Source organism: Sorex araneus, chromosome 7, assembly GCF_027595985.1.
Source record: "Sorex araneus isolate mSorAra2 chromosome 7, mSorAra2.pri, whole genome shotgun sequence".
In the NCBI taxonomy this organism is placed as follows: Eukaryota; Metazoa; Chordata; class Mammalia; order Eulipotyphla; family Soricidae; genus Sorex; species Sorex araneus.
The window spans coordinates 38,697,944-38,724,608 of NC_073308.1; the positions used below are offsets into that span (position 1 = coordinate 38,697,944).

The 26,665-nt window shown below is 55.6% G+C and overlaps 1 protein-coding gene across 1 annotated transcript in view; it reads right to left on the reverse strand.

The window, feature by feature from the left end:
- The window catches only part of RASSF5 (Ras association domain family member 5), a 75,736-nt gene extending 50,386 nt beyond the window's left edge, over window positions 1-25,350 (reverse strand). Inside the window, exons 1-2 of the mRNA XM_055144502.1 lie at window positions 24,839-25,350; window positions 132-253 (exon numbers count right to left, since the gene is read on the reverse strand). Coding sequence (XP_055000477.1) covers window positions 132-253; window positions 24,839-25,292 — 576 coding nt within the window. The 5' untranslated portion in view covers window positions 25,293-25,350. The remainder of the gene's footprint in view (window positions 1-131; window positions 254-24,838) is intronic.
- Between the last annotated feature and the right edge of the window lie 1,315 nt (window positions 25,351-26,665).

The following is a 26,665-nucleotide window of genomic DNA, read 5'->3' on the forward strand; positions in this document are numbered from 1 at the left end:
ACACACACACACACACACACACACAAATCGGGTGTGAATTTTAAGTACACATCCATGCACCTCATTTAGAGACCAGGGGGCCCTGATATCCAGCCAACACAGACTGCCGGCCACCCCCGAGCTCTGCCTACCTGGCGGGAGGGTGGAGCGTGGGCGCTCTCTGCAGAGGGTCTGTCCCGGGCCGGCCCGCCCTGCTGTCTGCAGTCCAGCTGGATCAGGCCGCGGCACTCCGGGTGGCACGTGAACTTACAGTCTGCGGGAAAGAGCCAGCAGGGTTAGTGTCAGGCTGGGCTCTCCCCCCTTCTCCAGAGACCCCCCCCGGGAGGTGCCCACAGCTTCCCAGAGCCGAGAGCCCCTGGACAGAGGAAGGCGGGTGAAGGCTGGAGGCCTGGGCTGCTCCCACCTCCTGCGCTGCCCCCACCAGCACGGCATGCCCTCGCAAACTGCCCCTGCCAGCATTGCTCCTGCCGCTTTACAGGGGAGACCAGGTGTGCCGAGACCACCAGCTGCAGGCTGGCATGCCGTCCCCTAAATCACACTCATCCCCAGGGGCCATGACGCTCTGGGGCAGGGGGAGAGAGGGCAGGTGGTGCTTTTGCTCATTTTGGTTTTGGGCCACCCTGGTGATGCTCGGGGGTGACTCCTGGCTCTGCCCTCAGGAATCACTCCTAGCGGTACTCGGGGGACCCTATGGGATGCCGGGGACTGAACCTGGGTCAGCAGCATGGTAGGTGAGTGCCCGCCACTCTGTATGATCATTGGCCTGGTTTTTGTTAATTTGTAAATACGGGTAATAGCCAACTGCCTGGGCCCAGGGATGCTCCCAGGAAGGCCTGCAGCCGCTCCCCCTGCTGTCTCGAATGTGGGCCGCCTCCGCCAGCGGAAACAGCCAGCAGACATCAGCCTGCAGCAGGCGCTTCTTCAGTCACGCCGTGGACGCGGGAGTGGTGGCCAGAGACGGGAAGGGACTCGGGGCCAGGGAGACGGGCCCAGAGAGGTGAAGTGCGGTGCCACAGTGCAGGGCATGGCCAGGATGCTGAAGAACCCTCCGGGCACTCCCCAGAACCTCCTTGACCAAGGAAGGAGATGCTGGAGGGGCAGCAGGCTGTGTGGCTTGGCTGCACATGGGAAGGGGAGCACGTGCGGAGACCTGGGGTGAGGAAACACTTGGCAGGCAAGGAGTTCAACCGCAGCCCACCAGCAGGTGAAATGTTCAAATCTCTGTGTGGTTCAAGGAGGTCAGAGGGGCCCCCTGCCTTGTTGGCCACAGGACCTGAAAATGGAGATTTGTGTGTGTGTGTGTGTGTGTGTGTGGTGTGTGTGTGGTGTGTGTCTGTGTGTGTATGTGTGTGTGTCTGTGTGTGTATGTGTGTGTGTCTGTGTGTGTGTCTGTGTGTGTATGCGTGTGTGTGTGTCTGTGTGTATGTGTGTATGTGTGTGGTGTGTGTGTGTGGTGTGTGTCTGTGTGTGTCTGTGTGTGTGTCTGTGTGTGTGTGTGTGCGCGTGTGTGGTGTGGGGCTCGTGCCCAGGGAAGGGCTGGGCGGCTCTCTTGCAGCAGGCCCTGGGCTGTGAGGAGAAGTGAGCCAGGCGGGCTAGCGGGGCTGAGGAGGACCACGCTCCCCAGACACAGTAGGTCTTTGTGTGGGGTGGGCATGCCCTTCCTTCCCGCTCTGCTCGGGAGCACTGACAGGAGACCCCACTCTCCAACACTGCCCCTTCCTTCGGACCCCTAAGGTGAATGCCGGGCACTTTCCTTGGACAGGTTGGCACTCCCCCCTGCAGGGACATCAGAGATCCCGGGACTCCACAGTCTAACCAGATGCATCTCCAGCTCTGGCCTCTCTCAGGAATGGCCTCTCTAAGCTCTGCTGTTCCCCTCGCTCCCGCCTACAGGTGAGCTCCCCTTCTTTAGACCTTTTGGAGGCTGCCCGACTCCTCCACAGAGCCCATCGCTCACCCTGCACCATCTCCCTGCAAGCACCCACATGCCTCCTGGGGCCTCCCCGTAGATCTCTGGCCAGCACTGGTGCAACGCGCCAGGGTCTGATGAGGCCATCCTGGCCAGATACCACACAGAAGAGTGCTGTTGGGGGCACCGGTCTAGTCCAGGGACACCCCTGGACCACCTTCCACACCCCCACCCAGGCTGATGCAGGAGCTGCAGGGTTCCTGGCAGAAACAAGGCGGGTGAGGCGGGAGGGCATGGGTGTGAGTCTCACTGTGCCGAGAGGGGGAGTGCCAGGCGAGTGTCTGCCTCAGACGTGGGATTCTCTCTCACGCCGGCCTCGCGTGAACTCAGAAAGACTGCGCTGCTCTGAGGGGGCGAGGAGCAGCATGTGTGAGTCTGGGGTTTCCAGACCGCCCAGCTGTGCCCTCGCACACAGAGGGCTCCTGCCCCACTGCCCACACCCGCACTCTCCCCGCCTGCAAAGGCCCAGGCTCTGTGGGGGTTGTGGAGCCAGGGCTCCTGACCCTGTCTGCGGTGTGTGTGTGTGTGGGGGGGGGGAACCCACGAGATCCCCAAGGCAAGCCCTTTCCGGGACCGTGGGACCATGGTTGTGTCCCCTCCGCCCTGGTGGCTCCTCTCGCAGGCTGGGCAACCCTTAGGGTCCACAGCCTTCAGTGAGTGCTCAGTGTGGCCAAGGAAAGGGAATGGGGTGAAGGGGGAAGAGGGGAAGAGGAGCGGTAATGGGGAGGGCATTTGCCCTGCACACAGCCGACCCTGGTTCAATCCCCAGCATCCCATATGGTCCCTGGAGCACCACCAGGAGTAATTCCTGAGCCAAGAGGCCAAGAGTCATGATTAATCCCTGAGCATTGCTGGGTGTGACCTAAAAAGCAAAAAAAAAAAAAAAAGGGGGGGGAAGGAAGGAAGGAAGGAAGGAAGGAAGGAAGGAAGGAAGGAAGGAAGGAAGGAAGGAAGGAAGGAAGGAAGGACGGACAGGAGGGAGAGAGGGAGGGATGGAGGGAGGTAGCCAGCCCACAGTTAGAGTGGCTCCATCCCCCAGACAGGAGCTGTGAGCACAGAGTTCCCGCTGCCTGGGCTCCCGGGGAGAAAGGGACACACAGATATAAACAAGGCACAGCAGGTTTAGCCTCCGTGACGGCCGCCAATGCAGAAGCCTCAAGTTAATAAGGCAGAGGCCATGGAAGTCCCTGTCTGGGAAGGGCCTCATGCATGAGCAGGAGGCTCTGAAGAACTTTGAGGTGACCTGTGTCCCCCCCATCCTGGGGCCAAAGAATGGAGGGAGCTCTGGCGCTGAGAGGGAGGACAGATTGCCCCAACGGGGAGCCAGGATGGACAAGAGGGCAGATCCTGGATCTGTTGGGGACAGAGCACTGGTGTCGGGTCCTCATCTGGGAGCCAGACTTACCGCTTCGCTCGCCATTATCCTGCCCACACAAACCCTGCCCCACTCCCAGGGGAGATCTGCAGGAAGTAATTGTGCTTCAGAGCCGGGGAGAGACAGAGGGAAAGTGTGGGAGAGACGAGGGGCACCAACCTGCCCAGAAGAGAGAGCCTGCAGCCAGGACAGAGACAGGCTCAGGGTCCCTCGGCACCTCCGGCCGGTGGCCGTCACCCTGCACTGGGATCATCTCTCCCCAGCGTGCGGCTTCCCTGCCTCCCTCTGCAACAGCCCCTCCTCCGGTCACACCACATTCTGAGGGGCGAGTCAGGACTCAATGCATATACTGGGGGAACTGCCAGGGGACACTCCTGGCAGTTTCCAGGGGACCATGCGGTGCCAGAGCTCAAACCTGGGACTCTTGCCTGCAAAACCAGTTCAGTCCTTTGAGCTGTCTCCTCAGCTAAGGCATCTGTTTTTAGGGGTACGACTGAACCCGTAAAGCAGATGCCTAGGGGGGCCCTGAGCCCTTAGGCCTGGCCAGGTGGTTGCTGGATATCAGAGACAGACGAGGGAGGCAGGACCTGCTGCTCCCCCGCTGGCCTGCACTGCCCTGAGGCTCACCACCAGTAACCGGGGTGAAGCCCAGAGGCTGCGGTCACCTCTGCCCAGAGGATGCCGTGCAGAGGACGGGACCCCGATAGTGGGACATCCAGGGCCAAGATACTGCATCTCTCAGAATGCAGAAACCCCACCTCCGCTGAGCCCCAGGGCTGCTTCCCAACAGAGCTGTCCCTCCCACACACATGTACACATACATGCATACACAAACATACACACACATGCACACACACACATGCATGCACGCATGTGCGTGCGCGCACACTCTCTGTATAGGCCACACGAACTAAGCAGCTAATTTTTCTGAACTGAAGCTTTGCAGTGATACCGAGCCGTGCCAGTGTTAAATGCAAGGTCCCGAGATAAAGTGGGGCTCTCAGACTAATTCTGCCTGCCCCCAGGCTCTGCCAAGGAGCAATTAGGCAAAATAACATCCGTGGTTGCCAGGGATGGGGCAGAAGTGACTCGGCAAAGCACAGAGGGATTCAGGGCAGTGCATCTGCTCAGTAGCACCCTCTAAAGGCCCGGTGTGGCATCCCAGCCTCTGAATGTCCCACCCCCAGAGTGAACCCTGACGTCAGCACAGACCCACCCTGTGACAAATATGTCACCCTTGTAAATGATTTCTACTCCTCATTTTTGTGACTGAATTTTTTGGGTTTTTTTTTTAGAGAAGTTTTAGATCCACAGCAAAATTAAGAAGAATGCAGCAAGGGGGCTGGAGCGATAGCACAGCGGGGAGGGCTTTTGCCTTGCACACGGCCAACCTGAGTTCGATTCCCAGTATCCCATATGGTCCCCTGAGCACCGCCAGGGGTAATTCCTGAGTGCAGAGCCAGGAGGAACCCCTGTGCAACACCAGGTGTGACCCCAAAAGCGGGAAAAAAAGAAAAAAGAAAAAAAAAGAAATACAGCAAGAATCCTCCCCCCCCACCCCCAATGCCTCCCCACCATCAACGTGCCCACAAGGGTGGCCCACTTTTAGCTGAGATTAGGGATGGGCTCCGTTGTAAGTAGAGGGCTGGGGGCGCTGACTGGAGGCCATCCGGACAGAGTGCTCACCGCATGGAGGAGGCGGGAGAGCACGGGACAGCCAAGGGGCCACACAGCTCCCACCCTCATTCAGCCAAGCTGGGTGGCCTGGAGCGTCAGCACCTACCGTGCTATGGGCCTGCCCTGAGCTGGCTCTCCTGCAAGGCCTCCCTCTCTGGGCTGCCCCGTCCGGGAGACCGAAGCATACCCACAGTTCTGTCGTTGGCACAGGATGAGCACAGTGGCCAGGCCAGCTCTCCCGCCGCCCCCTGGGAGAGACAAGGGGGCAGCAGAGCCTCATTCACGAGCACCTGTGAACCCCACACCTGACACAAGCCCGGCAGCTCCCTGGAGCACAGGCTGTGTGGCATCGAGTCCACGGGAACGGGGCAAGGACACAGCACCCACACAGCCACGAGGGAGCTGGCAGAGTTGGACCTGCAGGTCAAAGATCAGGGAGGACTCCAAGTCTTATTTCTGATTACCTGGATCATTTACTTGACCTCAGTAGAACAGGGAATTTATTTAGCTTCAACTTCCTCATTTGCAAGATGCAGGTAAATGACATCCTCCTTAGCTGTGGATTTGTTGCCAAAAGTCGAGGGAACATATATATGTATATATATAAAAAAACAGTGAACGGTGCCTGGGGGTAGAGTGGCCTGGGGTGGCCTCCACAGCAGGTGCCCAGCAAATTGGATCTGTCTGCATGCCAACCCCAGGCGACTTTGATCTGGGTCCTCGGCTTCCTATTGGCTCAGCCTGTGAAGCCAGTCCCAAGCTCTCATGGTCCTGCTACCTGCCCCGTCCTCCCTCCAGCCCTATTTTCCAGGGCTCCAGAGCAGTAGGGCAGAATGGCGAAAGGACGGTGGCACTGCAGAATAGTGAAAGGGTGGTGCTGCTGTAGAACGGAGAGGCGGGAGTGCGTAAGTCACAAGCATGGAGGTCTCTGGCCATTGCCAAAATCAACACTGGCCGTGTGTCCTCCTGCCTCCTGCCTCGCCTCCTTGCGAGGCTGGCAGACAGAAATGGAAATTCCCCACTCCCGGGCAGGTGCTCCGCTTGGGTATCCGCGTCTTTATGCTTCCAGGAAAGAACCGGAACCCCTGCTATCTTGAGACCCTAAACGGTAGTTCCTGCTTGCAGGGGACAGGTCACCCCCTGAGGTGCTGGAGCCAGCACCTCCAGCCGGGTAAGGTGGGCCCCTGCGTATAGCAGGGCTCTCTGTGCAGAGATGAGAGGGATGTGCTCGAGCATGTTCATGTCCGGATCAAAACCTTCAGTTCCCACATAAAGCAGAGGACGGGGATGGGCGGGGCTGTGGGAAGTAGGATCCCGGCTCCAGAAGAGAGCGGAGAAATCTCAGGAGGTGGGGCAGGGCCGGGGAGCTGAGGCGGGGTGCAGGCTGCAAAAACATCTTGTCCTCACTGTCTCCCCAAGTGATCATTCTGCTTCCCAGGCAGAGAGCAGCTGAAAGGTCTGCTCAGTAGCAGTGGCTCAGTGGGAAATTGCTCAGGGACTGACCTTTGGAGCTAATGAATCAGTGATCCCCCCTGACCCTATTCCTGCCCCATTGCCAGGTTGGTACCCTCTCGGTACCCTCTTCCCAGCATACCCAGCCCGGCAGATGCTTGGTTGACTGGCTGGCCTGCAAAGGCCCAGTTCTCCCTACGAAGGGTGGGGAAGTGCCTCTTGATCCATGAATCATCTCTCTCCAACAAGCCCTAGGCTGCAAACCCCAACAAAAGGCAAGGAGGTTCTTTTGGGTGGAGGGAGGACAGGCCAGTTCACAACAAGTTTAGGCAACAAGGCAGGAAGCCGAGGCCTGCCCATGATGCCTGTTCTATGCTGGGAGGGTGGCGGGCGGGCCTGAACCCGGCCACCTTTCCCACATGGTCTGTCCCCAAAGTTCTGGCGTATCTATGTTCAAAAGCATTGGTTTACCAATTTAATTGAGTTAAGCAATTTTTTTTTTTTTTTTTTTTTGCTTTTTGGGTCACACCCGGCAATGCACAGGGGTTATCCTGGCTCTGCACTCAGGAATTAGCCCTGGTGGTGCTTGGGGGACCATATGGGATGCTGGGAATCGAAAGCGGGTCAGCCGCGTGCAAGGTAAATGCCCTACCCGCTGTGCTATCTATCACTCCAGCTCCAGCTTCAAATAGTATTACCTGGCTCCCTACATGGAGGGTGGTGAGGGCTCATCCCCCTTTCATGCCGTGAGTTTGGTTGTGTTTATTTAATTTATGCGTCCAATGTTTATGACATTCTATTGTAGCCGCAACTCCCACGGTTGTCTAAGATTAATTTAAACTGATTCCATTATTTTTATTACAGCGAAACTTTGATTCTTTTTATGTCCAACCCATCTTTTGGTTGAATAATTTTAGGTATATCTTTGTAGACATCATATATCCCAACGATACTTTAAGCCCCTTGAAGGGATGCACCTATTTACTGGCCTTTTCCTGCTGCCACAGAGTGACAGCTGACAACAACACTGAGGGATATGGAGCCGGGACAGAGTGTGGAGGCAGCTGAGTAGTGGCCCTCGGCGTGACAGTAAGCACCCCGAGACTATGTCCTCGACCGACTGTGGATAAGGGAACAAGTTTGGAAAAGCTAGAATGACTAATTTGAGATAGGATCCTGCAAGGAAAAGCCTGCTCTCTTATTCTGTATCCCTCGCATGCAGGAGACTGTCACCTACCCTCGGTGCCATATTCTCAAAGTCTGAGTTGCATTTAGAGACTGGTCTCACCAACAGAAGTGCAAAGACAGCACCGTTTCTGAACAGGCATCCCAAGCTCTCAGACCAGAGGGCTGCCTTATCTCCTATCATTCTCCATCTGCCTAGTCACTTTTCTTTTTTCATTTTGGGTCACACCCAGCGATGCACAGGGCTGACTCCTGGCTCATGCACTCAGGAATTACTCCTGGCGGTGCTCAGGGGACCATATGGGATGCTGGGAATCGAACCCGGGTTGGCCACATGCAAGGCAAATGCCCTACCCACTGTGCTATCATTCCAGCCCCCACTAGTCACTTTTTTTTAAAGGTGCAGGTATCCTCTCCTTTAAACATATGACCCAGTAACTCATTATTCTCAAAGAAAACCAGAAATAGCCAAAGACTTTCCATCATAGGAACAAGTATATAAAAAGAATATACATACATGCATTTCTTTCCTTCAATACAGATATAAAAATAAGTCGCATTGTCTGAGCACCATAAGCAAAGAACAAATACTTTAAGACCTTGTAGACAGTTGAGTTTAAGAGAACGAGCAAACAGCGACAAGCCCATGGCATGCCTGTCCGTGTGGAGAGGGCAGCCGTGCACGCTCGCCGCTCACGCTCTCTCAGGAGGGGCCTCCCTCCTCGGGGCATGTGTCACTCTGCTCTGGGTGTAAGAGAGACAAAGCAGAAGAGGTCCCCTCCCCCGGCTCGGGTACTTCTGCACCCCTCCCTGAGGCCCCCAGAGGTGGGGGGAGCGGGAGTGGATGTGGGCTCCTGCGGTAGGAGCAGATATGGAAAGAGTCAGAAGCTTTTCTTTTTTTTATCTTTTTGCTTTTTTTTGTTTGTTTGTTTGTTTGTTTGTTTTGCTTTTTGGGTCACACCCAGCAATGCTCAGGGGTTACTCCTGGCTTTGCACTCAGGAATTGCTCCTGGCAGTGCTTGGGGGACCATATGGGATGCCGGGGATCGAACCCATGTCGGCCGTGTGCAAGGCAAACGCCCTACCCGCTGTGCTATCGCTCCGGCCCCACTCTCTTTTTGCTTTTTTGAAAGAAAACTCTGAAGGGGGCAAGGAGCAACTAGTCTCTTGCCAACCCTGAGGGGACTCTGGTACCAAACAGGCTGCAAAACGTCCCGCCTGGGCAGCTGTGGACCGCAGGCTGGCAGAGGAGGCAGACCCAGACGCAGAGGCTCCAGTGCAGGCACACTTGTCCGACTTGGACAGTCACAGCAGGTCACGGGAGGCCAGGCGCAGGCTGCTTCGGTGCTTATAGGACAATCTGGCCACGGCACCAAACTGGTCTTTCCACACCTGCTTTGATGTCGCTTGTATTCAGATTTCCAACCACCAACTGAACGCCAACCAACCAGGTAAAAGGAGATTTTTGCAGCAAAAAAGGAGAGTAAACAGATGACGTCTGAGGGCCTCTTTGCAGGTCACTCCCCTAAGCTGCTTTACAGCGGGCGTGAGGAGCGCCAGAGACCTTTGCAGAGAGAGAGAGAGAGAGGAACGTTTCTTGCTGACCCTTTGCGTCTTTTCAAATGATCTATAACATGCTCCTTGGCAACAAGCTTGCTTAGCTCCTTCAGATGCCTGGTGGGCTGCTCTAGCGCTGCCTGTTCATTAAGTGGTGTGGTGCATTCAGTGGCGGGAGGGAATTCAGTGGCGGGAGTGTTCGGAGGCACCTCCTCCTCCTCCTCCTCCTCCTCCTCCTCCTGGACAGCCTTCAGGCCTTCTGGGTGAGAAGAACACACAGCTGAGAAGAGGCTGCACAGATGACCCACTGGGCACAGTTGTTAGAAGTCTTTCTGGGAATAATAAACTACATAGCTGCCAGGGAGGACCCTGCCGTGGCACGGTCACGCCAGCTGGTTTACTGACATCCAGGCTGTGTTTCAGCCTCACAGCCGCAGCTCAGGGCTGGGTTCTGTCTATTTTTCACGGGGAGGACTGAGGCGCTAAGAGGTTGATCTGTAGGACAAAGGCGACAGCCAGGAACTGAGCTGCCAGACAGAAACTGGCCTGGCTCTGGGCCCGGTGACTTCAGCACACACTAAGGGTAGTTCACAGTGCTCTGCAGTAAGATGGGCTGTTCGGGAAGTCTCCAGTCTGCGACCTTCTGCTGCCATCAGCTTGGACACCTGCCCACCCCACACCCGTCTTCCAGGCAATCCTGTCTGGCAGAATGCGTTTAACGACCAGGCTGCAGCTACAGGCAGTCTCTGTCCTGACCTAATGCTGCCACCCACAGATCAATTCTGTGAAATCTATAACTCCTTGGGCCGAACAGCAAAGGAGCAAGGGAATAAATTGCTGACGAGTCCTGAATGGGGCCGGGGAACATAAAGACACGATGAGGATGCAAACAGAGGAACTCGGGACCCAGCTGTCCCTCAAGAGCCATAGTACAGATGATGCGACGGAGAAGGATGAATTACTCGGGCAGGCTAAAGAGGATTGGTCCCCAAATGGGGTTAGTCTTGAATTAACATTCCCATTCTCAAAGGTAAAACCTTGATCAGAAAAGGGATCATTTTCCCCGTTCTCAAGGATGTAGCATCTTTTTTTTTTTTTTTGGAGTGGGGGCAGGGGGTGGGGAAGAGGCCACAACCAGCAATGCCTGATGTCTTATGCCTGGCTCTGCGCTCAGGGATCACTCTGGGTCGGCCGTGTGTGAGGCGCGCACACCACCCACCGGACTGTCTCTTCCGCCCTTGTATTGTCTCCGTTACTTTGCTTTCAAGAACAGCCCAGAGGTGACTTTTCAGTTCCAGTCCATCCCCACACCCAGCACTGTGGCCACCTAGGGGCCCACCTGTTCCTGAGTGCCCAAGGGGACACCAGGAAGATTCACAGGCCCAGAGATCTGTCCGTCAATGGGAAGCAGCTCAGTAAGATGAGGAAAATGTGGGGTGAGGTGCAACGTTAACCCGCCCCCCACCCCCCCACCTCCAGCAAGGGGCCTGACTTTGAGCTGGCTCCTGTGAAACAGAATGATCCTTTTCCCACGCCCATTACAGACCAGAATTCTGGAGGGAATGATCATGCTGAAGCTAAGCATAAGCCTTTGAATACTTCCACAGGAGAGTGCTGCGGAAATGAAAGATGCCTGAGACCACAGAGCGCAGCGGGAAGAGTGGAGGCCGGAAGGCAGGAGCCACTGACAGACAGACCTCCGCTGGCTTCAGCCTCCTTCCTCTGACCTACGATCCTAGGATGCTTTGGCTCTCTCCTTCTTGTGCTTTGTCTTTCTCTCCTCACACACCGTCCGTTATCCGAGGCCAGCAAGGAGTGTTCTCGAGCGAATCCGTGTTTCCCAAGGGAACCCATGCCCTGCCCAGAGCCTGCCTGGGCCCAGCTCGTCCAGGTGCGATCCACCCGCCATGATCCTTTCAGGTGAGACGCCTCTGCCCCTCACTTCACTCCCCGAGGTCCTCTCAGGCCGATGCAATAGCCTAGCAAGCTCTCATGCTCCTTTGAGCTCTTGGACCAGAACAACGGAAAACGGCGGCCAACCAAGACACCCATATTCTACCCTCTCGGGGACGCTGATTAGAGTGACCCCTTGAATTCTCGGCAAAGGAGTGGTCCAAGGCCAATTCAGAAACTTTCAGGTCAGCCCGTTGCACCGAAACCCACCAGGGGGGCTGCATTGCACCTGAGCCTGGTCTCTGGGGGGCGCTCTCAGGGGGTGCTGAGCTCAGCCTAAGGACCAGGCTGCGAAGATGCCAGCCCTCCCTGCCGCATAGGGAGACCCCTGGCTGAGGCCTTGGGACGCGCACGTCCCCTTGGACACCCTGTCTGGAAAGCCTTGAACCTACCTGGGGCCAAGCGAGCCTCAGGACAGAAGCTCTGCAGGGCCGGGAGCTTCTGGGAGTCCGAGCGGCTCTTGGGGAGCCTGCGGAAGAGCCGCTGCAGCCGCGCCGTGACTGTTCCAAAGCAGGCGGTGGCTGCCGCCTCCTCCGGGCCCTCGGTCATCCCCGCTGGGCTGCAGACAATCAATAGCTTCTCTCTGAGCCCCAGCGAGAGGGAGACCGTGGGGCTGCCACCGGGACTTCACGGGTCTTGTGTGAGGACGGCCCGGCCCTCCTGACCGGTGCCTTCTCCTCAGCCCAAGTCCTCTCCTCCTCCCCCCACGGAAAACTTTCTATTCCTGGGGCTTTTAGCTTGATAAGATAAAAATGCCCCCACCCAGCAGGCTGCAGCAAAGAGCCTGCCCGAGCCTCACTTCTCAGCAGCGCCCGAGCGGCTGGAAATCAATGTCTCCAAAGTTTCAGCAGACGACGACAGGAGTGATGGGTTAGCTCACACCGTGCACCGGCCCGAGCTCGTTAATGGATTTCTTCGGGGAGGGGGTTCCTAATGCTTTACCAGCTGTCCAGGCTCTGTGGGGACACCGCAGCCTTCCGCTGTCGGCGGCCAGGAGGCCGCGCTGCCTTAGGGAAGGAGACCCATTTGTCTCAGACAAATACCTGAAGGGGAGAGATGAGGTGACAGGCACGGGGAAGAGGAAGGAGAAGGGAGCAGAAGAAAGTCGGGAAGAGACTCTCAAAGGGCGGCAATGTGGTTCTTTGCCTGAAATGGCGCTCACCAGCTCTTCCCTCAGCTCTGGCTCCCAGACGCCCCAGATACCAGGGCTGCTGGCCGGGGGGCGGGGGGGGGGGCTTCCTGGAGGCCCTGGGGCCCAGGCCGGGACAGGCAAACACCACTGGACGGGGCGCCTGCTCCCAGCTGCTCAGACCCCAACTCCTCTGCCTGCCGCCAGCGAGGGTCAGCTGGGATGAAGGAGGGACGCTCTTCTCTGACCAGACCACTTGTCACTGGGCTCAGGTGCGCAGAGGCGGGGTGCTCGGTCCAGCTGTGCTCTGCCACCTGGTCTTAGGGCCATCGGGGGTCCAGAGGGGGCCCTGCTATTCTTCCACCTCCCACCTGGCTCCCTTCCTTAGTGTGGCACCCCCAACTCTAGGTCACCAAGACAACCAATGGACCCCCAAGGGTGTCCTCAGACCACTCAGAAAAGAAAACAGGCTTTCTGGGGCTGGAGCGATAGCACAGCGGGTAGGGCGTTTGCCTTGCACGCGGCCAACCCGGGTTCTAATCCCAGCATCCCATATGGTCCCCTGAGCACCGCCTGGGGTAATTCCTGAGTGAAGAGCCAGGAGTAACCCCTGTGCATCGCCAGGTGTGATCCAAAAACAAAAAAAAAAAAAAGAAAGAAAGAAAACAGGCTTTCTCCTCCATGTTTCCCTGGGAGGGGCTGGGCTGCCCAGGGCCTCTCCCTGCCCCCCCTCCCTTTAACCAGCAACCTCCGCAGGGGAAGGTGGGTAAGCGTGCAGGTCTGACAAGGCCCCGCCAAGCAGGCGTCTGGAGGGAGAGCAGGTGAGGCGGGCAGAAGGCGGCTGCTGTTCACATTCACCAGAGAAGAGAAAACTCACGCTGGGTGGGAGGCGAGTTCTGACTCCTGCTCCAGTGTGATCGGGGAGCCTGCGCCCTGCTCTGCTCACCAGGCTGCCCTGTCACTGCGAAAGCTCTGCCCTGGCTTAGGGGCAGCCGGCAGGAAAGAACTGGCAGAGGCTGGAGAGGGGACTTGGGAGCTCTAGAAGCTTCGAACCTGACCCCTGACCTTTCAAACAGAACAGATTTTCGACGGCAGCTGATTCAGGAGGAGGGCTAAGACAATGGCCCTCCACAGGTAAGTGTGACCCAGTGGCCACAATGGCGTCGAGAGGAGGAGGGAGTGCAGGCAGGGGCCAGCATGTGCGTGCGGACCCGGGCTTCTCCGGGACCTGGTGTGCCGGGCCCCCCCCCCCACCCCCGGCACTGGGCCCCGGAAGCACTTGCTCCTATACTGCCCCTCCAGGACACGTTCAGACTCCCTCACCCCCAAACTGTGTGCTCAGCGCTTTCTCTCAAAATTGCAGCTGTCAAATTGCAGCTGGAATCTGTTCCTCCATTTGAGGGGTATGACAGCTCTGACTCTGGAAAAAAAAAAAACACGACTTTCTTCGGTTGCAGAAAGGATTTAATTGCTTCAACAGAAACCACGAAACCTCCCGCTCAACTCGGATGGGAAAAGTATCAGCAAGGAAAGGAAGCTGCGATAGCCAAGCCTGACCTGGATAAGTAAGGGACACGCAGAGTGGGGCCGTTCCCCCAGATCCGCTGTTCCCCGCCGGGTGGCAGGGGTTCGAGCCAGAGGTCTGTCAGGCAAGCTGCAGCTTCCTTTCCACTTCCCGCCTGACTCCCGTTCCAGGGGGCTCTCCCCTCTGACACGCAGCCTGGCCATGGCTCCTGGGCTTCCCAGTGAGAAGTGCTGTGTCCTGAAGTCTAACCCTGCCTGGGACAGGAAAGCAAGCCCCTCCCTCACTCCAGTAGCCCTAGCTGCTGGGAAAGGGGCACTGTGGCTCTGCACTGTCACCCGTTGGTCATCGATTTGCTCACGAGGGCACCAGTGACGTCTCTGTGCTATCGCTCCAGCCCTTGGAAAGGAGAGGCACACTTATTCCTTTGATCTGGGGATTTAGACAAGTTTTACCTTTGCTGGAAGACCTCAAGGTTTTCACACGCTGGTTTTCCACAGACTGGAGCACAGCGGGTAGGGGCATTTGCCTTGCACGTGGCCAACCCGGGTTCGACTCCTCCGCCCCTCTGGAGAGTATCCCGAGATACTCTCCGAGATACCGAGAGTATCCCGCCCGCACGGCAGAGCCTGGCAAGCTACCCGTGGCATATTCTATATGCCAAAAACAGTAACAAGTCTCACAATGGAGACGTTACTGGTGCCCGCTCGAGCACATCGATGAACAATGGGACGACAGTGCTACAGTGCAGATTTTCCACATGGTGGAGGTTCTTGGGCACTTACTTGGGTGGTGTTGGGACACAGTAACTACACACATCAATACCGCAAATACCATTTTAACCACTAGACTAGAGCAAATACATAAAATATTTTAAAATTACACATGTTGGAAATCTATTTAGAACTCAAATGCCAAAAGCAGGTGAGAGTCCAGCTTCCTGCCCGCGGTGCAGGCTCCCACATGACTCACTCACTCAGCTCTTTCTTTCCCTGCACCTTTTTTAGAACACAAATGAAGAAAATCAATCAACTTGTATGTTCTGCGACATTAGTTCATATGGCAAGAAGCCGTAAGGTTCTGGTGTTGGTTCTGCCACAGAGGGTAGGTCACTGCAGGGCGGTCCTTTGACTGCCCACAGCTGCTCTTCCTTGTTCCCTAGCCACGACTCAGCCAGCCCTGCCCACCTCATGGGCTCACCACAGGCTGGGCGGGCCAGTACAAGCCAAAGCTTCAGAGGGAGCCGGGCCACCTCAGAACCGCAGTTGTTGTCTCTGTCCCTACACACTGCACAGCAACCCTCGGCCCTTCCTGTTCCATGTGAAATCTCGTGCCGGAGGCCCCAGAACCCTTGTCTGCCTTTTTTTTTTTTTTTTTTTTTTTTGGTTTTTGGGCCACACTCGGCGATGCACAGGGGTTACTCCTGGCTCTGCACTCAGGAGTCACCCCTGGCGGTGCTCAGGGGACCATATGGGATGCTGGGAATTGAACCCGGGTCGGCCGAGTGCAAGGCAAATGCCCTACCCGCTGTGCTATTGTTCCAGCCCCCCTTGTCTGCCTCTTGAGCAATCACAATGAGAGTTCTCACATAGATCCAACATCCAGGAAAAAAAAAATCAAGAACAAGAAGTAGATATGTTTAAAGGACAGCCAAAAGGCACCACTCTTCCTCTGGGCGGGTGAACCTTTGACCTGCTTTTTCCCAAGTAAGCCAAGTTTTCATGTCCAGTGCTAGCCAATGGCCACCAGAGCCATCGGGGTTGAAATCCCGCCCTGCCGAGTGTTTGCTTACGAGCCAGGGAGGGGCTGAGTGGAGGTGGTGTGAAGGCCTCCCACTGCAGGGTAAACACGGCCAGCCCCTGGCCCAGGTGACTGACATTCCTGGCCTCTTACCTGGACTGCCAAAGTTGCGTGCCAACTCTCTTTTCCTCATTTAGACCACCTGAGCCAGGGCATTGGGGGGGCAAGGGAGCTGCCTTAGGACCACTATGACAAGCAGTGCCACGAGGCCCCACACCAGGACAGTCTTCACCACTGGAGACTAGGGGTACGGCTCCCAGGACCCATATTGCTCTTCCTCCCTCCCCAACAAGGGGGGAAGAGAAAAGAATCAGATTCGCAGACCTCTTGTGAGTGCATCTCGCAAGCACTTCCTCCAGGCAGGAGCCAAGGCAGGCTAGACCGGGCAGCACATGACCTGGCATCCCTGGGGCCTAAGAACACAGGCTCTCCGGCCCCCGGCTCTGTCTAGTTTCCCCTCTATGGGGTGCTCCGGAGAACGCAAACATCACCTCCTCAGGTCTGAGTCAAGTCTTGACCTTGGGGCAGGGCGTCCCATTACTGGTCCCTAGGGATGATTTTATGCTGCTTAAATCAGGGCCGCTGGGCACTGGGCCGCGCCTGACACAGCCTCGGCCTCTTCATTCTTTCCTCAAAGCCTAAACGCTGGCTCAGCTTCCCTCCGAGCCCAAGGCCCGGCCCGCGACATGTGGAGCGATGCTTGCCAAAACTCTTGAAAACACATCGAAAGTGACTAAGTGCACAACCATCTCCCCAGCCAGAGCCTTCCCGGCATCGCTGCTGCCAACGCATCGGGCCCCGGCCCAGGGGCAGGAGCAGAGCCCTAGGGAGGAGGCTGTGGGGAGAGGCAGGCACCCCGAGAAGATGCTGCAGGGGCTCTGCCCAGGACGGCCCCGGCGGAGGTGGGGCAATGTCCCAGCTGCATGCTTTGCACACCCACAATACTCACTCCACCAAAAATCCTTCGCTTGTCTCCTGAGGAATGTGAACAGGAAGGGCCTCCCATGAGGGCAGAGATGAGTTTACAGCTTCCTTGCCAACTTGAATAATGGCCTGGGCAGTCAGGAGTGGCAAGCAGCTTCTTCCAAGGGGAGACTGAGGCGGGCAGTGAGGGTCCCTCAGGAAAGCAACGAGGGGTCAAGAACAGGGAAGCGCTCACTGTTCTGGCGTGGGGAGAAGGGGGGTGTCTCTGGGGGTCCTGGTTATGGCCTGAAGGAGGAAAGTGGCAGCCTGAGATGGGACCAAGGCCCTCTAAGAGCAGGTTCCCACCTGGAGAGGTTCAGACCTTACCCTTCCCGGCTCACTAGCCAGGTCGATGGGAAATTCCTCTCAGGAGACCCTGCAGAGGCTTCCTCCAGTTCCAATCTCACAGCCACCCTGAGATGAAAGCGACAGTAAGCGAAGCAAACCTTCGGGCTCTTCCGAGGAAAGGACTGTTGGCTGCGGGGAACGCTCCTGGGTTTGTTCTCAGGGCTGGGCTGGACTTGCCACGATGCTGGTTTGTGCCAACACAGGAGACTGGGAGGCAGGAGAGATTCTGAAGCTGGGCAGCTGTGCTGGGGTGTCGTTAATCATGTCACCCTGGGCTGAAGCGCCAGGCTTAGCTAGCCCCCACTGTTTCACTGGAAAACTTGGGGAGCATAGAAAAGCCCAGACCAAACCCTAGTGCGGAGGGAAGATTCAGTTACACCTACGAAGGCCACAGGACGGCAGGCGAACATACACTCATTACCAAGTCTAATTGGTAGGCTGGCAGACAAGTGGCATTAATCATTTCTGACTGTCCCTGGGAATCAAACCCCCCATGTTCCATAATCGGAAAATTCCAAGCTCTGATGAGTAGGGGCCTGGGGTGGTCTCAAGCCCTCACTAACTCTTTCACTTTCATCTTTAGAAGACAGGAAGCAGGGAGGAGAGATGGAAGGTAGAGTGGAGGCCTCAGAATTGTTGTCTCAAAGCACTGCAGGTCTTTTCTCTGTGTCAAAATAATACCAGTACACAGACACAGACACTGACACAGACAGACAGACAGACAGACAGACACACACACACACACACATGCTCCACTAGGACTTTTCCCAAGAATATTGCAAAACAGGCGTGAAAGATCGGGAGGCCTCTTGGTGGCAGGGTACTTGCCTTGCACACGGCCTACCTGGGCTCTATCCTGGCACCACATGTGGTTTTCTGAGCCCACCAGGAGTGATCCCTGAGCACAGAGCCAGGAGCAAGCCCTGAGGACTGCCAGGTATGGGCCAAAAATTAAAACAAAACAAAACAAAACAAAAACAGCAAAGATTGAAAATTGACTACAAATCCCTCTTGTCCAGACAGAAGAGCGATTTAAAGTGTGTGTGTTCACAGAGACTGGCTCATATCCAAAAGAACAAAAGCAACCGGTGTTGGCGTGGATGTGGGGAGAAAGGGACTCTTTCACTGCTGGTGGGAATGCCGACTGGTTCAGCCCTTTTTGGAAAACAATATGGACGATTCTCAAAAAATTAGATATTGAGCTCCCATTTGACCCAGCAATACCACTCCTGGGAATATATCCCGGAGAGACAAAAAGGTATAGTAGAAATGACATCTGCATTTGTATGTTCATTGCAGCACTGTTTACAATAGCCAAAATCTGGAAAAAATCAGAGCGCCCAAAACCAGATGACTGGTTAAAGAAACTTTGGTACATCTACACAATGGAATACTATGCTGCTGTTAGAAAAGATGAAGTCATGAAATTTGCATATAAGTGGATCAACATGGAAAGTATCATGTTAAGTGAAATGAGTCAGAAAGAGAGAGACAGACATAGAAAGATTGCACTTATCTGTGGAATATAAAATAACAAAGTGGGAGACTAACACCCAAGAGTAGTAGAGATAAGTACCAGGAGGTCTGCCCCATAGCTTGGAAACTGAGCTCACAGCTGGGCTTGAGACTGTGGGGGAAAAGGCAGCTCAGATAGAGAAGGGAACACCAAGTAGAGGATGTCGGGAGGACCCATTCAGGTTGGAAGATGCATGCCCAAAGTAGACTATAGACCGAACATGAAGGCCACTCAATACCTCTATTGCAAACTACAACACCCAAAAGGAGAGAGAACAAAAGGGAATGCATTGCCGCAGAGGCAGGATGGGGTGGTGGGGGTTGGGGTGAAGGTGGTGGGAGGGATACAGGGATCATTGGTGGAGGTGAATGGGCACCAGTGGGGGGATGGGTAAATGATCACTGTATCAGTGAAATGCAAACACAAAAGTTCATAAGTTTGTAACTGTACATCACAGTGATTCTCTGAAAAAAAAAGTGTGTGTGTGTGTGTGTGTGTGTGTGTGTATAGGGGGATGATGGGGAAACTGGTATGGAGGGACAGTGTTCAACTATCTTAACAACAAAGCATCCATTTCAGTGTTTCATTTTTCTAATATCCAATGTCACATCACACCTTGGCCTAAATCAATGAAAACACTTGAAACACATACATCAGCTTCTAGTTTACTGGACAAATAAAATTCCCTCTAGTACTTGAGCTCGCTGAGTCTCTACTACCAGGGCACTCAGTGTTCCAACACTTCTGCTCCTAAGAGCTCACAGCTGGGCTTGAGACTGTGGGGTCCAGAGGCTGTGAAAATCCAGACTCTGCAGAGAGCTGTACCAGGCCTTGTCACTAAGGCCACTGTGATAAGGCAGAGTTGGAACAGACACACAACACATGGCACAGGGGCCTTTCCAGACAGCGGCTTGACTCACCGAGCGTCCCCAGCCCCCTCCTGAAGTTGCCACGCTCAATGCCACATCTGCACACGTAATTAAATGGCATCACAAAGAGGACGTTAAGAGAAAAGGCCCCGAGGTCCCTCCCAAACCTTACAGTTCTGACCCCTCACCACTCCTGAGCTCTGAGCACTGTGTGGGGCTCACTAGAATCACGCAAGGTATGACCAAGTTCCCTCTTTGAATTGAACTTGGTTTCCTGTCCAGAAAGGCTCACAAACTCACCAACACAGGATGAAGGGGTTTTGAAAAGGTTCCTACAGAAGGAAAGGTCTGTGAGTGGTCAGGGCCATTCTTGGAACAAAGCCAAGGGAAGCAGAGAAGTGTCTCGATCTGTTTGACTCTTCCTTCCTGGATGCAAGAAATGAGTTCTCAGCACCATCACCAGGCCTGCTGGACACGCAGGCACCACGCCGTCAATCTTACTCTCCCCTCCCCTTCTCTTCTCGACCCCACTGACTTTTTAAACTAACACCTAATGACTTGTTTATTTATTTTAAACTTTTATATTTTATCTTATTTTATTTGCTTTTTGGGTCACACCTGGCGATTCTCAGGGGCTTCTCTTGGCTCTGCATGCAGGAATTACTCCTGGTGGTGCTCGGGAGACCGTACAAGATGCTGGAGATCGAACCTGGGTCAGTTGCATGCAAGGTAAATGCTCTACCCGCTGTACTATTGCTCCGGCCCCTATTTATTTATTTTTAATTTTGGGTCACACCTAGCAGTGCTCTACACTCAGGGATCATTTCTGTCAGTGCTCCGGGACCATATGGAGCCAGGGATGGAACCTAGGTCTGGCACATACAAGCCAAATGTTTTACCTGCTGTACCTTGTTGGTTCAATAATGACTTCTTTAATTCTAGAAATTATCTTTCTCTCTCTATATGTATATATATATATATATATATCACTGTATCAGTGTCATCCCAGTGCTCATCAATTTCCTCGAGCGGGCACCAGTAACGTCTCCACTGTGAGACTTGTTACTGTTTTTGGCATATCGAATATGCCATGTATATATATGTGTACATACATACATATATATTATACATTTTAGATTCCTTTTCAACCTGGGCCTCCTGGGCAATGAGCTATGAGACAAAAGCCTTGTTGTGCTCTTCCTATGTGCCCGCCGAGGCTGTAGGAGAGAACCACGATTGGTCAGGCCCCAGGACGTTCCCAAATCCTCCCAGTGGAAGCTGAAGGTCTCCAGCCATCCTGGTGTTCAAGGCTACTTTTAGGTGGGGGGTTGGCAAGGGCAGAGTGCCCAGGCCTCTGACTCTGAAGAACTCTGGTCCCCTGGGGAGGGTGATGCTGAAGACCATCTCAGCCATGTACAGGGGCTTAGGGGAGCCCCCTCCTGCTGGAGGGACCCCCAACTTACAACACTGACAAGGTCCGTAGGAAGCCCGACTAGTCCCCTCCGAGGAGGGGCAGGAGTCGGGGACAAAATGCTGGGGGCCCCTGGAAGGTGAGATGGAACCCCCAGGAGAGCCAGAAGCCCTAAGGCAAGCAGGGGCTTGTCGGCCACTTCTACTACCCAGACAGGGGGCTCAGCCAGTGGCACCAGCTGCATGTGTCCTGTCCTCTGGGGAAGGACGGCTGGACGGGGTCCGGCCAGGTCTGGGGAGGCCCTGGTAGAATGTCAAACCTTAACCAAAACCCAGTGACAGACTTTGAAGAAGGCTACCACTTAAGATATAGGGATTTTCACAGGAAAGTCCAATAGTGGGAAGTTTCCTTTCAAAAACTTATTTTGCTAAGAGGCTACTACCGAGAGTCAGGCTCCTACTCAGTCAAACAGATGTCACTCTCTTAGCCTTTACTTGCTTCCAAGAATACAGAGATTTAATAGTATAAACAAACCAGCACCTTCATCAAATACTACTATAGAGCATCCTTCACTCCTAGAGGCAGCTACACCATGATAAATTCAACAGTGCATTTATCATGCATGGAATCCACCCAGTCTACTGAATTACTCAGCTTAGTTTACCTAGACTATCTTAAACATGTTCAGAACACCTCCATGAGTCTTACATTTGTTGAACAAATTGATCTATTTATAATGTAATTTAAAGCCTATTTGTAATGTAATTAACATTTTCTGGTATGGGAGCCATAACCAATGGTGCTCCTGGGTCAGTGCTCAAGAAATCATCAGGTCTAAGAAGCTCCTGATCTGAGCCTCTAGCATACAAAGCAGGCTCACTTTTGTGAATTCTCTCCCCAGTCCAGTTTATAATGTAATTTAATTTTTGTTCATTCATTGGGCCATACCCAGCTATGCTCAGGGCTTACTCCTGGCTCTGTGGATCACTCCAGGCAGAGTTTGGGGGAACCATACGGGTGCACGGGGATCCAATCCAGGTTGGCCGTGTGGAAGGCAAGTGCCCTACCCACTGTACTATCGCTCTAGTCCCTGCGATGTAGTTTATTGAATATACGTACTGAAGGTGAAAAACGGCATTCAAAATTTGAAGAACAGTTCCTACTAAAAATATTTCACTTGTAGACCATTAGGAAGTCCAAGGTCAGAAGCGAACCCATTATAGGGGGTGATGGATGGAGACTGGGCTCCCCATGAACACTTTGCCAGGTGCAATGAGACAAGGCCTTGGTGCCAGTGTCTGAGCCCCTCTGGCATTGTCGAAAGGGCACTTCCACACAGCAGGTCTCCTGCCCTGGGGGCCTCAGGAGGCACTGGTATTTCTAAAGGACAGTTAATACCCACGATAGCATAGAGGGTAGGGCGTTTGCCTTGCACTCGGCCGACCTGGGTTCTATTCTTCCGCCCCTCTCGGAGAGCCTGGCAAGCTACAGAGAGTATCTTGCCTGCACAGCAGAGCCTGGCAAGCAACCTGTGGCGTATTCGATATGCCAAACACAGTAACACCAAGTCTCATAATGGAGACGTTATGGGTGCCCGCTTGAGCAAATCGATGAACAATGGTATGACAGTGCTACAGTGCTACATACGTCTGGACACTTGAGGGTACTCACTTTCCCCCTTAGCACTGCAAATAGGCAGTGTGCAATCAAGACTGGAAGTTGTTTTAAGATGTCAGGAGCATAAATTAATTGTCATCACTGTTGGATAGAAGATAATGGCACTCATACAGCAGTTTGCCAGGCTCTGTCATAAACACTTCACATATATGAATCTATTTCATTTTCTGTTCTTTCTTTTTTCTTTTTGGGTTACACATGGCGATGCACAGGGGTTACTCCTGGCTGGGCTCTCAGGAATTACTCTTGGCGGTGATCAAGGGACCACATGGGATGCTGGGAATTGAACCTGGGTTGGCCGCGTGCAAGGCAAACAACCTACCCGCTGTGCTATCACTCCAGCCCCGAATCTATTTCATTTTCACATAAAAATTATCAAGCAGGTAATGGTACTATCCTGTTTGGGGGCCAAGGAGGCGAAGCAGTGCTCAAGAGGCCCCAGGGGTCTCTCCCGGTCATTGGTCAAGCAGGCCAGTGTTTGGTGCAAAGCTCGGACCCTAAAGTGCCAGGATTACCTGCTGCCCCTCCCCCACAGTGCTGAGGGGCTGCAGGGTCACATCCAGCAGCTCTGAAGTAGGGGGTGGTCCAGAACTGCATCTGGGGATGCTTGGGGAACCGTGTGGTGCAGGGTATGGAACCAGGGCTGGTTGCATGCAAGGATTGGGCCTTAGCCCCTGTACTAGCTCTCCTTCCCTATCTCCACTTTCCAAAACTAGGAAGCGTAGCAAAGCTGTCAGGACTCAAGCCCAGGTCTCTGATTACAGTTTGCTGTCTTGTTCACTGAATATTTCTGCTTGCTGTGGCTCATATTTTCTACCCTTGCTTTCCAGACAAAGCTAAAACTGACAACCTCAGGTGAAATAAAACCTTTATCTGTAAGATGCTCAGTGAAATTCAACTGTTGCATCTCCACCCAACACCCAACTTGCTCTTCAGAATACTTTCCACCCACTCCTTCGAGCCATTGGTCCCTGATAAAATAATAACAAACAGAGATGCCCCTGATTTCAGCTCTTCTCACTCTCTGGGGACCAGATGTCCCTGGATGGCACGATACCAACTGTGCAGGGATGACGGAAGTCCAACAAAGCAAAGAAACTCCACAAGATACACAGATGACCGTATACCTTGGTCGTCTGGCCACAGACATTATTTGTGAACTAATCAAAGTAAAGAAACAATTCTAACATGAAGGTAGCAGATTCACTGTGTGGCACGCACAGAAGGATGACATTATCAGCAATGCCCCAATCATATTAGCCCCCCGAATGTCTCCCTACAAACGAAAACTCCAGTGAAGCCTATTCCTTGGCATCCCGTACAGTGAGGAAACTGCTTCTCTGTCTGGTCATGAGATTGGTGGGTACAGTAAAGTACTGCAGGACCTGGCGAGGGCAAAAGCCGCTTTTGAGAAGGTCAGGGGCACTTATAGAGCGACACCAGTGCCAACCACAGTACACACCTCTGTAACATCTTCATCCTTGAAGTTACTGCCTCAACTGCGTGCCTGTTACCCTCTTCCTCTTGACCGTGGCTTAGCCTGAGCTCTCTTACCTGCAGCCAAACACCACATAGCCACAGCTGGGGCTGCAGACGAGTGTCCCTGCACCCCAGGTGGACTGACCTGAGAGCCACAACCCACATCGGCCCACAAGTATTTCCACGGCTGCATACTGCCCGTGCTCGGTGGTCCTATGTCTCTGGAAACACGCGGGATGAATCGGTGGGAGTGGACACCACTAAACGCTGGCAGCGAAAATAAGCGCCAAGTGGACTGAACATGCTCAGGAAGGCACAGACTGGGTGTGAGTGGTTTCTCCCCGGCTTCGAGGAGATCCAGCACAGGGGGCAGCTGCAGAGGCCCAAGAGCCTGGGAAAACCACTGGGGCCAGGTGGGAAACTGGGTCATTTTAAAGCGTGGCCATGGGTGCGGTGGCACAGGAGGAGACAAGACACAGACATCAGAGCCCCAAGGTCTCAGGGGCCAGGTGGAGGGCAGGAGAGGGCACGGGGCCGGCAGGGGGCTGCTTCCACCCAAAACCTGAGCAGGCCTCTCGCTCCAACAGGTGCCCCGTGGGAGGGCGGCCCCGCGGACCGTGACCCAGGCTCCACGGACAACGCTCCCTCCGCGCTGAGGAGCCAAGGGTCCGCGGGTCCCCAAACACCAGCCTCAAGCCACAGTCCCAAGACCACAACCGCCACAAGGGTGGGCGTGAGAACAGGCGGGTGTGACCTTGCCCGGCGCTGCGTTCCGCGTGCGGGTGCGGGGCCAGGGGCCAGGCGCACGCTGAGCCCCGCAGACAGACCCGGCAGTGGCCGCCGTCCATCGTCCCTCAAGGACACCGGCAGGGACTGGAGCAGTGCCCCGGGGGGGCCCCACGGTCCAGGTCCAGGGCTCCCCGCCCAGCCCCGCGCCCTCGCTCCGCCTCACTCACTAGCGCAGCGCAGCGCCCGCCGCAGCACCTCTCGTCCGCACAGGTCGCACCAGCCCCGGCTGCCCCGCAACGCCAGTTCCGCGAAGCGATGCCCCTCGCCTCGCTCCTCCGGGACGCGGGGGTCCTGCGGCTGCTCGAAGATGCTCCGCACGTCGCGGGGCCGGGGCGCCCCGGGGCGTCGCCGGAGTCTCGGCTGCAGCCCAGGCCGGAGAGGGCGAGCGGATCGCGAGGCCCGAGGCTGGGGCTCCGGGTCCCCCCGGGCAGCCCTGCGGGCGCCGTGTCCCTCGTGCGCCCCGGGCGCAGCGGCCGTGGGCGCGGGGACGCACCGGCGCGGGGAGCGGCCGGGGGTCGCCGCGGGTTCGGGCGCGCCCAGGTTCTGCAGGTAGCGCGGCGGCTCCGGGTCCAGGAGCAGCCGGTACGGGCGCTGCCCGATGGCCGGGGACGCCATGGCCATGGCCGGCGGGGCTGCAGCTCCTCCCGAGGTGGCCTCGAGAGAAGGGCGGCCGCGGCCGTGCGCGCCTTTAAAGGGACCGCAGCGCGCAGGGCGGGACGGGGGCGGGGAGACGGGTGGGGGGACGGGCCGAGGGGGCGGCCCCGCACAAGGGGGCGCCTGCGCGGGTGTGCGGAGCGGCCAGGAGAGGCCGAGTGGACCTGCCGACCGCTGCGGGGCTCTTGGGGCTCAGCACACCGCGCAACAGCACACCGTGCAGTGCCTCCGAGGGCATTGCCTTCGGCCCCTTTCCCGCTCCCGGCATCCTCCCCCCAACGTCAGGCGCCCCCCAGTCCGCCCAACACTCCCCGGGGAACTGGCTGGGCCTGGAGTCCGCACCTGCCCCCTCCCAGCCCAGGGCCGCGCCGCCGCGTTGCCGCCCGCGGACACGGTCCAGGCTCCTGGCGTGATGCCGATGCCGTTGGCGCGCGCCACTCAACGACTTGGGTTCAACTCCCAGCTGCCCTCAGGCCTGGGCATCCGTTTTCTGGAGACGCGGGCTGGATGTGACCGTGCTCAGAGTTTGGGGAGGCTCCAGCGTTTCTCTTCAGACCACTCTCCTGGGAAACAGCAACCCTGGCGCACTGGACCCAAGAGGGACCCTCACCAGTCCCATCCCTTCCAGTTTAATGCTCTGCTCCCGACGTCTGGAAAGTTGGAACAGTTTTAAGCCGAAGGTCCAGAGTTTGCTTCGTGCACATAGTCCCGCCCGTTCTACGCCAGGTGCCAGCGCCTTTGCCCAAGGAGATGGCTCTGTCTCCTGGACTGGAAACAGGGCAGATACCTCCTGGGTCTTTGAACTGCCTGGTGGGTCACACACCAGCGGGGGTCGGCGCCCTCTCCAGCCCCTGCCGGTTTCTCAACGGTCCGTGGGTCTATGGTGGGGACCACGGGGGATGCATTCCCCATCCTCTTGACCTAAGGAATACTTCTGGTCCTCCACAACACTCTGGCACCTGTTTGGTGGGTTTATCAAATGTCACCTGCAACCAACTTTGCAAACAGTCTATATTCTCCTTGGAGCTCGGGCTCTCCCTTCTCTGGCCAGACACGGGTCTCCCCCTGCTGTCGGGAAAGGGTACATTCCATTTGCCGTTTGTTTTCCCCCTTGGAGGTAATTTTAGGTAATTCCTAAAACCTCTGCAGTACAGGAGTCAGGGAGTTCCCCACCATCTCTGGACCTGACCACCAGTCCCTGTTTGGGCAGCCAGTGTTCTGAGTCAAGCTGCTTTCTGAAAGGATGGGAAGTGTTCCCAGAAGCCAGCCCTGAGCTCCACAAAGCAGGAGTTGGGATGGGGGAATTATGGATCACCAGTCACACCCTCCACCTAATTCAC